At 39.7% G+C, this 13950-nt stretch overlaps 1 protein-coding gene across 2 annotated transcripts in view; it reads right to left on the bottom strand.

The window, feature by feature from the left end:
• The window catches only part of LOC102310967 (protein phosphatase 1B), a 42803-nt gene that overhangs the window by 14063 nt on the left and 14790 nt on the right, over nt 1–13950 (bottom strand). For both annotated transcript variants that reach the window (XM_005951703.3, XM_042216178.1), the window contains exons 2-3: nt 1657–2499; nt 184–301 (exon numbers count right to left, since the gene is read on the bottom strand). In XM_005951703.3, the coding sequence (XP_005951765.1) occupies nt 184–301; nt 1657–2487 (949 nt within the window). In that variant the 5' untranslated portion in view covers nt 2488–2499. The remainder of the gene's footprint in view (nt 1–183; nt 302–1656; nt 2500–13950) is intronic.

Below are 13950 nucleotides of genomic sequence, written 5' to 3' on the forward strand. Positions count from 1 at the left end.
GGGGGGGACTGAATAAGCATACTAAACTTTTCACAGCCTGGTGGTGAGTGAAGGTTGGCTTTTATTGAAAAAAATAAAAGTAAAGAAAAGGGATGTCCTTAAAGGCAAAATAAGAATTATTGCAAACCCAAAATCATACAGTCATAGTTTGCAGGTTTGTTTGTGTGTGTTCAGAATGCTGACCCTCAACACGGGTTTCCAAGTATTTATCCAATTCCTCTTCCTTCTTCACAGCCTCCTCTGAGATCTTGGGAGCCGCAGAGAAACACACCAGCACCACACTCATATTGTCCCTGCTCCCCTGGAGAGCAAAGATTGGAGAGAGAGAATGAAGAATGCGTTTCTTTAGCTGGAGGGCCAGTGTAAAACACTACATTAATTGGCATTTATAGGACACACACAGTTCCTTGGCCTTTAACCAAATGGGTAGCCACCTTGTCATTACCTTGTAAAACTCCAATTGGTCACAGTAATGTTCTGTAAGTGTACAGTGTCACATACATCACAAAAAGCCGCTGCAGTGGAGGAAATTTATAGCAGCGTGTGGCGTACAGCAAGGTAAAAATAACCAAGGTGCTGTGCACTCACTGATTCTTGGAGTACCCAAGACACAAAATAAGTGATGCAGAGTGTAATAGTCTAATAGATTCTGCTAAAGCCATTGGATAATGAGAGAATTTAAAGCACCAGTGCATTATTCATCACATTGTCTTTCACTGTGAGACATAAAGCATTTTAAATATTTAGATGTGTATTATTTTTGTTACACTCAGCTGCAGTTGTCCATCTTTTACTTTAATATGCTATATTTGGTCTTTTTATATGGCATTAGATTTCTATTACGAAAAGTGGCAGCTGTTTCCCACAAATACATTTCACTTAGGCGAGGTGCCCAGGCATGTGAACTGCTGCCCAAGTGTTTCTGACAACTTATTTAGCACTTTAAAAAAATCCATCAGGGGCATGGCACCATCCATATACTTCTGGACAATTGTTCTCTCATATTTGATAGTTTAGTCAGTGCTAACCCCGACCTGGTCTTCTGTTTCCCAATCAATCAGAAGTTTTTATAATCCCTTATCAGATAGTCTGAGTCTAAGATTGCAGGATGAGATTCCAACAGTAGTCTTTTTTTTCTGCTCTGGAGATTCCAGCATAAACCGGACGGCCACTTTAACTGGAGCCTACAGCTAGTGGAAACTCCTTCATATGCTGCTACACTGAGCTCACTGAGTCTTCAGAGTTAAACAAGGACAACCAGCTGCAATTGGAGTCAGTCTTCATTTTTCAAACAGTATTGTTTAAGATGCGTGTCTCTCTGACACCCTCAGAAATAGCTTTTGGATTTACTCTAATAACCAGATCTGCTCTGACATTTGGTATACTAGAGTAAATAGTCTTCAAATACTTTCCCACTAGAGCAAATCAGCCTTCTAAACAGATTATTACCTACACATTCACCAAGCTATTGTTGGTTTGCATGCAACAAGTAATCTTTCAGACATTTGTAACTGTGATACAGCTCGGCCCCATGGAAATACATTAAAGTAAAATTTTGCATTTAAAATCATAATCCTATCAGTAAAACTAGTCAAAACAACTCTGTTTCTGCCCACTTTCACCTTAAATGTACACCACATATGAGAAACAACTTACCTTATGCAAGCAGGTGTCCACCACTGAGTTACAGACCTTCTCAAGGTCGTCACACACCAGAAGTCGTGAATGGACAAACTCACACAGCTCCTCGTTGGACATGACATCCCAGATCCCATCGCACGCCAGGACTATAAACTCGTCTCCTTCGGCTACCCGCTCCAACACACATACCTCAGGCTCGGGGCTCACCAGCTGCTCCGTGGGGCCCTTACCATCCACACATTTGTAGTCGTAGTCCCCCAGGGCCCGGGACACAGCCAGGGAACCGTTTACCCTCTGGATCATGACTGAGCCGCCAGCATTCTGGATGCGCTCCTTTTCACGTGGGTTGCAGGGCTTGTGGTCTTGGGTGGAGAAGCCCACCTTGCTGTCTCGACTAAGCACAGCCCGTGAGTCACCGCAGTTAATGAAGTAGAGGTGGGTCGGGCTGAGCAACACGCATACTGCCGTTGATCCGCTGCGGTCCAGGCCCTGCCGCAGGTCTGAGAAGCTGCGCATATACTCGTCAATGTTCAGGAAGCCAGAGCGGATGCCGTCTTTCACGCCTTCCACGGAGCTGGGTCCTGAAGCAAATTCAGCCCCTCCTGACAAGATGTGCTCCAGCAGGTGACCAGAACAGTAGTTGGCCACCCGGGAGCCAGCGTGACCATCGTAGACAGCAAAGAAAGACCAGTCGGTGAGTCCATGGGGAAGACCCACCACAGCTGTGTGGGCGTCCTCCATTTCCACCCTCCAGCCTTGCATGGAGCTCAGGCCGTAACGCAGCCCATTGCCCTCACCGTGGGCACTATGTTTCTCCGTCTTCGGCTTGTCCAGGAATGCACCCATTGCTGCCTATAGCTAGAGAGTGGAAGAGAAGAAGGCAACTTAGTAAACATTGCACTATAAACAGCAAAGACAAAGAAAATAGTATCTCTTGCACAAAGTCAGTAACTTTGACCACACCATAAACACCAACTTTGTAAGTTTTTGAGTTAGACCTATAGCCAGTGCTCCCACACATAGACTTTCCTATAGGTAACCACCAAGGTATGTTAGTCCAAGTAATTCTATCATGTTTCTGTATAGTAAACATTCCACTCATCCTTTCAGTTTTCTGTTTCCCTAATGACAAACTGACCAGGCAACTATTGTGGTAGTTCTCAATATCACTGAATGTCTTCTCCATAATGTCTATTGATTGGATAGACTGTTTCATTTTCATTTGGCTGTTTAGCGGATCATCTACCTCAATCTCACGAGGTAGCTTGGATAAAATGAGATGGCTACATCAGCAAGGGCGCTATAAGACCTTCTCCAAATCAACATGTGAACCAAAATAACTGCCCAAGATGGAGGCAGATGATCAACTGTGGTAAACACTAGCAAGAAGCCAAAAGAAGAATAAGACGATGGATTTTTGTTATCGATAATTTAAGAACGCGTTGGCGCACCCTGTGAAAATAATTATTTGGACAGAGACAACTTTTTACTAATTTTGGTTCTGTGCACTACAGAGTCTACACATTATGTCCATGTACATAACTGGAACATGTTAGTGTTCAAAGATATATAGAACTAACTGTATTTCAGTTGTGTGGGAAACCCTCTGCACTGATAAACTCATTAAGTTGATGCATGTTATCATATATGAATAACTGCACATACTGACCAAAAAACTATACATTGAAGGTCTTCACGTCAGTTCCAAATTCTAAACTTTAACTCCCATGTTGTACAATGTAATAATCCAGAATTGTTCAGACTATGCTTAGAAAACAGCAATACTGAAATAAACAATTAATGACTGCATTTATAAATCTTATTGTACACGTTTGATAAAAAGCCATTTTCAGTTCACAGATCACAACTTTGGCAGTTCTATAACAGAACACAACATTTTAAAGTGCATAATAATGTGCTTTGTACTATAAATCTCTCTAAATCACCGGTTTTTGATGTCAGTAGTTCAGTAGGTTGCTTCATACCGTGAGTACTGAAAGCTTTTAATTACTCAATGGAGGGTGAGAGCCAGAGATCCTGACAAGACAAAGATAGCTGAGGAGGAACCACAGAGTCGAGGATTACACTGTGGAAGCTTCACCCAGCACACAGAACCTCTTTCACTCTGAACACACAGTAACTAATACCATAGTTAACTTGTTGTCGGGAAGTGGAGAGGCATTACTGAATCAGCAGGGCATAGATTCTCTGCTGCCAAGAGCTGAATTAAATCTCACTTTGAGTCGTGTTTGGTCTTTTCCTCAACATAAACCTTGTTCACTTAAAAAGAACCGCAGAACCTCTTTGTCCATGAGTTAATCACAATCAGCCTTTTAATTATTAAAGCCAGTGGCGTCAGGCGGGCAGACGTCATTAGTTCTTAACATTTCAAGGCCCTGTGTATCCACGATTTCTTGGATGCCAAGAGTGGGAAGACGTTTATGTCATCAGGAGAGATTTTACTGCAGTGGAAAGTTAGCAAGTATGCTATGTTATGATGCAACAAATGCAGAGAAACTGTAGGACTGCTCATTAGGAAGCAATTTACTAGAAATGTACAAGCTTTTGTCATCTCTGTACCTTGCCAAGGACATTGTGTGTTGCTTTTGCAACAGCTGAGTCGGGCTCAACTTATCTGATGGAAAACCCTATACTGTTAGCACACCAGCTGTGAAAACAGCAGATATTCATTTGAAGTCTATACTTTGCTAATCTATCTTTTACTAGTTTACTACCTATAAAAGGTAAATGACAGAGCATGAGAGAAACCATGCTACGTCACTACAAAGGGTCAGCAGTTATTTGAGGTTTGCTACATTACAGTACTTCAATCTTAATCACGATTTAATGGCAAAGAATGATTAAGTGAGTTGGAAATAATGGGAAAGCTGCATTATAATGTTGTGCTGAAGACATGTCCTTCAAAGATTTTACTGCACTTAGAGTAGGGCTGTAACCCTTCTGAAACTAAGATCCAAATCACCAGACAAACAGCTGTTTGTCCCTAGTTAAATGTCCATGTTCACGAAGAAGTCATCAGACCTAACTCTGGTAACTCTTGCTGACTGTTGAAAAAATAAGCATGACCCAAAAGACAGTTGTGAAGAGTTAATACACCCCATAAATAAATCTCCAGTAATGTAGTGAAATGTCAACATAACTGACATAACTGTTCACTGTTTGTGTGTGAAAAGGTCAAATAAGTACACACACTTACACCCTTGCCTAAAGGGCAAACAGAAGAGAAAAAAACTTGCATAACTGCAAATGACAGCAATACCCAAGAGAGACTCTCACATTAAGCTGAAAGTGCAAATAAAGTTGTTAAATCAACACTATTTTTGTTCTTCTGTCCATTTACTAAACGATATTTAGTTAAAGCCTTCAACATTTAATAATGATCCCCATGTCTTCATCATAACTAGGAATAAAGCCAATTAACTACTGGCACAGCACTCAGGCCAAATCCAAGGTAAACGCACTGCTATTGAGACTAAAAAAGCTGGATATGTTTTAATACCTCTAATGTTGAAATTAGGAACGTTTCTAGCAACTAATTTACAAATTATTTAAAGTAGACAAGGAAACAATAGCTGACTAGTCTAAAAATAAGAACATACTAAAAAAATCATCAGATTGGTGAACTGTCCAGGGTGTACCCTGCCTCTCGCCCTATGGTAGCTGGGATACCAATATGAAAATTGGTGGCTAGATCATGATACCCACTACAGTCTCCAAAACCTTCCTTTTACTTTTCTCTGGTATTTTCTCTTCGCATGAATCAATTCAGACCTAAATGTGAGCAACTGCTACAGTATGGGGCGATTCACAAAACGCATGGTTGTTGTTACACTCACGAGATCTCGAAATCAATGAAAAGCTATAAAAATCAAAAGAGCCTTGACTGCATATTGACTTTTCACTGGGTGTTACTTCCCACATGAGTTCGCACACTCGCACACACACACAAAGACACACAGCGTGACGGCCATGTGCCCAAAAAAGGTTGGTACGTGCAAGGAGTGACTACAGCTGGTTTCACGTATGTGTGTGTGTGCGTTTGTGTCTGCTCTGCGCATGCGTGCAGTGTCATAGTCTATGTGCGAGAAAAAGATACTCTATAAATACGCCAGGATGGTTTAGATTTCATGACTAGGGTGAGGAGTTGAACCATGCCATTGACATTTTTTAAACTGCTTTCTTGCTACGTGATTATGACAACTAGATTTTCTAAATTAAGCTCATATTTTCCACTCTTGTGTAGCCTGTATTTTAATGTACTGTATGTTAAGAAAAAGCACTTAGACGTGCTATGAGAAAGGGACAAACGTGTTATGTTCACCCACAGTGATTCTCTCTAAAAATAAAACAAACACACTGCTATTGCCTAGCAACCACCCACCCTGCAGTGCAAACATCCAGCCTAGGCTTCATTCAGCGACATCCCCCTCTCTATGTCTTTCTCTGTCTAAAAGAAATACACACACACTCTCAGCTGCTTGGTAGGGAGAAGAGAGAGGAGTTGCATCATCCATCCATTAAAGCAGTTGCAGCAGCCAGCCCTGAAAGGAGACATGCAGACTGCAAGAACACATGCAGATATGATGAGGTATCTCTGGCTGATAATGGCTGTTAATAAACTGCTGGCAAAAAACACGTACACAGAGAAGAGAAAAGCTGGGAAATATCTGGACTATGACATCAAACTGAAACTAGCAACTCTCAACTACTTAACCCCCCCTTAAAACTGCTATCACGCATACAGTAACCGCAGGTCGAAACAGTCACCCCCGATGCTGAAACACACGCCTGCCAAAAACCACTGGCTTTGAAAAGGGAAGTGGAAGGTCGGGGATTACATAATGCTGCAGAGAGTCCAAATGCTGTGCTCAGAGCAGCGACATTCATACGAAACAGCCATCCTGTTCAATAATAGTAGCTCACAGGTTTCAGCATTATCCATATATACACTATAACTCACTGGTTTTCACCTAATCCGACTGATTTATATAAATGTGTGTGAAGGTTGGTTACAACTTTACATGTTAATAAGAAGAAGATTTAAGACATTTCATTCGCTCCAGGAACTTCAAGACCTTTACACTGCTTCCCGTCTATAAAAGGTTTACTTTGGCTCAAAACCAGTCTTTTGGGAGTGACTGTCAAGGCTAAGAAACCTGTGTTACCTGACCTAACAGAAGTCTATGCATTTTAGACTTGAATAACTTAAACCCCACTTCAAAAATGGCTGTTTAAAATCACAGTCCTATTATATTCTTTTTATTTTATAAGGAAAAACTCAGTATTTCCAATATCCAATTTTTGTTGAGTAATACAAATTGACATGTGCTCCTGCCTTGATAAATAACAGTGTCTTTATAGAGAGCACAATAAGGGATTACTTTTAAGATGGTTAAAGAGGACACAGCCAGTTAGTCAGTTGCCTGGTGATTACCAATAGCCCAGCCCTTGGGGCTTTATACTGCTGCTGGAAAACATAAGCCTGCTTCATTGACAAGTTTTTCCAAGGTACTGTTTATAAACTTTCTTGACATTTACAAAATATAACAAACCATTATATTTAACTTCTGTGAAGAGCAAAGCCACAGAACAAAGTTGCTGCCTAGCAAATAAACAGGACACAGACTGAAGGAGGCAGCGAGCAGTATTTTCCAAATATACACTTGCCACTCAGGTATACTAATGGCCACCCAAGTATATTTTTATTTTATTTTATTTACACAATGGCCTTAAAATTGATATAGTTTTGAAAGTTCAATCTTTCCACTGACAGTTCTTAAAGTATAGCATTTCCTTACTGCCAGGTAGGTCAGTTTGCTGTTGTGGCAGTCTTCTGTATCATTTAGCTGTCTTGAATCTCTGACTTAAACTCCACTATCTTCATTGCTGTGCGCACTCACTCTAGCCAGAACCTAGTGTAGGTGATGACGTGATGCTGCTATGCTGAAGTTGATGAGTAGAACAGGAACAATCATTACCTGCTGTGAGGTCCAAGATGGTGGAGTTGAAGTCTCTTTGCTGGGTACTTAACAAGCTGATTGTCATATTTGCATTTCTTCCTCATTTATTTAAATTAGCATGTGTAAGCATCAGTTTGCATGTATGCACATGCACAAGCTTCAGCACAAATGCAGTAGTACCACTAAGAGAGACTAAATACAAGCTAGCGCATTATCTTAACATTACTATTATTTACTAACATCAACTTCGAAAAAACAAACATACATTTAAATGATTGGTATTCCCACAAATAACTCCCTGTTTTTTTTTTCTTGGTGCCTGTACTATTATACAAGTTCAGCATACTCTGAATACCTTTTCCTTATCCGAGTTTACTTACAGCCCCACCAAGCTGTCACACAAAAGTTACTCACTTCATAACTTAACGCACAGTTTCACATGAAAGTGCCAGTGCTGGGAGTATACAGGTTCTGGCAGCAAAGGAAGAACAGTAAGATAGGTAATGTCGTCTGTGTGATAAAAACCCCCCCAAAAAAACCCACTATAGGTTCTAATAAAGTCTATCCAAACCCTGGAATCAAAGCAGTGAAAAGTACCAACAGTAAAAGTTTACAGAATTATCACTGTCATGGTTCTAATGTGAAGATGTAACTATTATTACTAATTTTCTTTTAGTTTTTAAATCCATCTATAAATTTTTAGGTTCATACAAACTTACTAAAAGTTCAGAATAAGTCCAGTTGCTTTCTTTTCCAAACTTCTTAGACTACCACGGCCTTGATGACTGAGAACCAACACAGACTTTGATCAGGGGTGTCAAACCTAAGGGACAGGGGCCAGAATTACCCCAACAGAGACTCCAATCTGGCACATTGGATGGTTTAGGATAATGTGAAGGACGACATTAATTTTGGACTTTTAACTGCATTTTTAGTTTGTTGGACAACTTGTACAGCAAGACCTTCTCCATGGCCATTTATACTCCAAAGAAATTAAGTAACAGATTTCTGTATTTTACTTCTTACAACTTAAGCCCAAAAGTCATGCAGACAGATTTCCTTCATGTACTACAGTACTGTTTACAGTACAACACTGTTGAATTTGCGCTCTTTTTTAATATTAAGAGATCTCATTGATTAAATATGTTGTTACATTTATCATTTAACATCTCCAACACCAATGTTTTGTTATCATATGCAATACAGTTTTAACTATAGTTGTTCAGCTGCAATCCTGGTGGTGTTAAACAGTGTGAGATTAAACAAAGAACAAATAAAAAAATTTAATTTATATCCAGGTTTTAGCTATTGATGTTAAGGCTCAGAACAAGAAAATTGTTTTCAAACTGCTAGCATGTAGAAGGCAAAAAAAAATAAAAAGTCATAATGAATCTATTTCATATGGATGCTCAGTTAGAAAAAGAAAATATCTGCCAACTGAGGTCCACGGGATCTTCCAGGAATAGTGACAACTTTCCAAAAAAGTCAGCAGGCGGTGATTTCCTGCATGCTGACCTCTCATCTCTGGTGTAAATTGCTTCAAAGCAGGTTAATTCTGCAACATAAGATGGGTGGTAACAAGCGAACCAACCCAACCTCTAATTCTGCTTCACCGTTCTGTCCTCCTAGGGGTCATCTTACTTTATTCTCTCACTGAAGTTGTAAAGCATGTCACTGGTCCATTTGGGCTTTGCCTGGCTTGTCTTGTGAGCATATATGGCCGCCAGAGAGTCTTACGCAGACTGTGCACTCATTTAAATACGTTAAATATATTTAACTTATTAAAAAAATAATAAATTAATGAAGGATCAACAAACGCAATACTAGAATACTGAGTTTTTTCACCTCTCTGCTTATTAGCATAAAAGGAGCTAGCAAGAATAATATGGCTATCTAACATCATTTACACTTTCCTGGATCTTTCAATCCACATGTTGAATTGATGACCACCAAAAGGAAAATTACTGATAAATATAACTCGATCTTGTGATATTCCTTCATATTTACATAGTGAAAGGGAGCCACGTGAAAGCACCATTAAACTAACAGCTCAGGGAGGACTGTGGGATAGTAAGTGAGGACTGAAGAGGATACGGCGTGTCAAATTTCACAGCTGCATTTGGAGGAGCCTCTGGTACGGGACAGCCTCGTCAAACTGCGGGGAAGCATTCAGTCTTGAGTTACGGACTTTGAAGCAAGCATACCCCGAATAGGGAAACAGCTCCTGTTGTGTAAGTGGTCCGGAGCAACAGTACTGGCCACACCTTTATGTTATATCTACTCATACCCCTGAACATAAGGTTACATGTTTATATAGTCTTGTTTATCTTATCTGATATTCTTAACAAAGGCCTGTACTGAAGGCATTTTTAAGCTTTACATTTCTTTTATTACACACAGAACAAAAGGTTCACATATCCAACTTTTGTTCATCTGCCCTTTGTGCACTAATCTGCAGCAGATTGCTTCAGAGAGGGGCATTACGCCTCCTGAATGACAGCAAAAATAACTTTGGTGTACAAAGCTCACAGGTAACATTTTACACTGTCAAAGTGCTTTTAAAGAAAACAGGTGTTACAAAAAACTAAAGTCAAACTGGCAGGTTTCTGCAATCCTTCAAGACAAGAGCATGGAAATGGGCCATGGGCCGTCTACCGCCGCACACCACAAAATCAAAGCCTAATACTTAACAAGACTCATAAAATCTGAGGCAGGAACCACAGAAAGAATACAACTAAAAGAAAAGCACCAATCCAGTACTTATAGCTCTTTTTCACTAGTACCGATCCGACTCGACTCGAACGTTTCCGTCGTTTTCCATTGGAACTCACTACCACCTAATGTGTGTGGAGTCATTATAGCAACATGGCCGAAGGTCCTGTGATATAATTTGTATGCCATATGAATGCCACAACAAAGGAGGACGGCGAGTCGATGGAATACCTACTGCACGGTGTATGGCTTTCTGTCAGACTCTGGGACCATGGCGTTGTTTTTTGTGTAGCTATTACCCTCATTGCCGAGTTTCAAAAATGGCAGTTTTGATTTTAGTGAAGGAGACGCGCTCATGATTTGTCGAGCGATGCCATCAACTAGCTAAATAGTGGCATGTAGTCTGTTGACGCCACATTATTGCATCAGAATGCTTGGAACCTCAGCCAAGTAGGTAGTTTAAAAAAAAAAAAGTACAAAGTATTAAAGAAAATGTAAAAAAAACAAAACGATCAGACCAACCCAAGAAGAATCAAGTGCAAAAGGGCTATTAGATTAGATATCAATCTCGTCCTGAGGCAAAACGCTATATTTGATATCATGACAATGAGTCGATCTATGGTCCAGTCAGCTGGGTCTAGTTCTCTTCACATCCCCACAGGACAACACCAGCTAGCAGCAGATCTAATGTAGCAAGATGGCAGAATTATAGATATTTTAAATTTGCTTCTATTTTTATGTTGGCAAGGTTTTGTTTTTTTAACTGTATAAAAAAATCCCATTTTTATTCGGTAACTAACTGAATATTTAGACTTGAGATGGCAGCAAACAAAAATTGTGACCAAGATATTTCCTTCATCTACAGTCTTGACTGCAGACAAATCATGATGGATGACCAACAAACCAACACAGAGATTATCTACCTTCAAAGACGCTAACAAGTCAAGCCTGGTAACCATCTCAAAGTGCAGGAAATGGAACATAAACTGGAAGGAAGAAGAGAAATGTAAAAAAGAAAACCACACACATGCACGCATGTACACACAAGCTATGATAACGAGGAAAACACCATATTATTACTCAGGCAGAGAATCATAATGAGCAAGCTAGAAACAAATACAACCTATAACATTTTGTTTCATGGACATATCATGCTTATCACAGTTGTTGAGATCTGGGAAGGTCCACCTTAGGCTACGCTGCATATTTAAAGCAAAACTATGAATCAAAGATAACCGAATCCAAGCTTAAGCATTACTTTACAAGCCAAGAACATCCAACATCCAACTTTTTCAAACTCTGCTGGTCTCAACATTGTGTCCAATATGATCAAACACAGTGTAAATAAAGCTTTAAAAAAATTCCAGCCTTTACAACGAAACCATATTGATTTCTAGAATTCTGATTAGAACTCGAATTAGAATTTACTTTCTGTAATTTTGATTAATATTAGACGAGTATTATAAAGCACAAACATCAATGCAGCAATATTAACAGCAAAACACCTGCTTTCACTTTCCTAACCTAACAAGGCTTATGCACTGGGGATGTTTAATAATTTATCTATTTTCTCAGACAAACATCATTAATAGGAACTGTTTTCCTCTTAACTGTTAACAATGAAATTTAAAAAAAAAAAAAATCATGGAAATGTTCAAATGTCCACTATTGGAGGCAAATCATTCATTCATGTGACTGAGGTTATGCATGACTCAGCCCTCTCCTGCTGGTACAGATGCACATTGCTTTCTCTTTAACCGTCACTCTGTCTGCCTTCCTCTTCTCCTTCTATGTGCAAATCTGCACATATGCAGCTCTGCTGTGCTGTAAGCCACCACACATTTAGCAGTTAGTGGCTTTCAGATTATTCACTAAAGCAGTGCAAACTGCTCTCTACAATGGAGGATCAATGCGGTCAACTCGATGCCTACAGTTTCTACCAGTGCACAGCTAAAGCTGATAAGATCTGTTAAACTCTAAAAGAATCTTGTTAACTATCTTCAGTCTTTCACTGACACTGGGTTTCATCTGCTGCTTGTGACTTTGCACAGTGAGTGCTGACTCAGGTGAAATAAACTGAACTCAGCTCATATTTGACCAGCGGAGCACAAGCCCAACTAAGTGATGTCATTTACTGGTCACCTGGATACCTTATCACCATCTGATATAATAGAGAAGGTGGGCAGGGTGGCTAAATTTCAACACCACACGGTACATATCTGATAATTATTTTTGAATTTATCATCAGTTTTAACTTTGACACACCTCTGCAGTAAAGCAGAGTGTATAAAATGCACAAGAAGCTGCTGATAAACTTGTGTCCAGAGCTTCACTGTGAATGCAAACTGTAGCTGTCTTTTCCTTTGTCGTGGAAAGAAAAGGCAAAGGGCAAAGTCAGAGAAGAACTCATCAGGTTAGTCCTTAGTTCAATTAATCAGATTAATCAATTGATTTTGTCTTTCGCCAATTATAAAATAAAAATATCAGCATGAAAAACGTACTCTTTTGCTTTCGTTTTCACCGCAAAGGTTTCTGAAAATCACTCGCCTCCAAGATGACTAAAGGAGAGACTTTGTTCAACGAGACCTATCTGGAGGAAGTAAAACTGTCAAGGTTTCATTATTGAAACTGTGAAGGGATTATCAGTTGCTTCGAGCTCCCTTCATCTCTGAATATATGATAAATGCCGCAAGCTAAAAATGTGTTGATCCACCAGTAAAGTTCATATTACACATGTGCCTTACCCAATCTAGGAGACATTTGATGGTCAGTTTTTATTCCATGGTGTAGTCCCTCTTGACATATGGACATCAGCCTAGTCTTTACAGTTTAAAAAAGAAACCCTAATGGCCTATTTATTGTTTCAATGTCACAAAAGCCACATTAAATATATATACTTGAAGCGCCGGATTCACTGCAGTATTCTCCTGAACAATAGGTGCCACCCTTCAGAGAAAAGGTCCCCATTAGTGCCAATGCTGGAATAGTTGAGGTTTATTTTTCCTCCAAAAACTTTTTCTCAGAAAGTCTAATCTTTTCAAGCGGTTGCAGCATTTTCCTCTCCATGATCTGCAAATCTCTGAGCTCTTACACCCATATCACTGAAATGGTGATAGAAACCAACCCGACTGTATATTCATGTCTTCAATGCAGCCACACAAGGTTACAAAAACGCAGACATGCATGACAAGGCGTAACAACACCAAAGCACGGCTCGCGCCAATAGTTGAGACATCACTTTAGATATACACTGTTCATGAAGGCAACAGCGGCGGGTACAAAATGGCCTCAACTCCCTACCATACAACCCTGTGTGCTCCACCATCTCAACCTCTTTTTTTCATTCACTTATTTGCTTTTCATTTGTTAATTGTCAAGCTAGAGTACAAATACTGAACTTTAAATACATTTTTAAAGTTCAGTAATGGCCTAACGTTTGTTAAGATGACTATATATATATATATATATTAGGACTGTGTGATATGACCAAAATCTCATATCCCGATATAAGAATTCTATCGTCCCAATAACGATACAAATCACAAAGATTTAACATTTTCTGTAAATTCTGTGAAACTCGGGCAGCTCGACTTGCGTGAAGTGTTTCCAGCTGGGC

This window comes from Haplochromis burtoni, unplaced genomic scaffold (assembly GCF_018398535.1).
Source record: "Haplochromis burtoni strain Fernald_Lab_line unplaced genomic scaffold, NCSU_Asbu1 Contig_948, whole genome shotgun sequence".
Taxonomy (NCBI): domain Eukaryota; kingdom Metazoa; phylum Chordata; class Actinopteri; order Cichliformes; family Cichlidae; genus Haplochromis; species Haplochromis burtoni.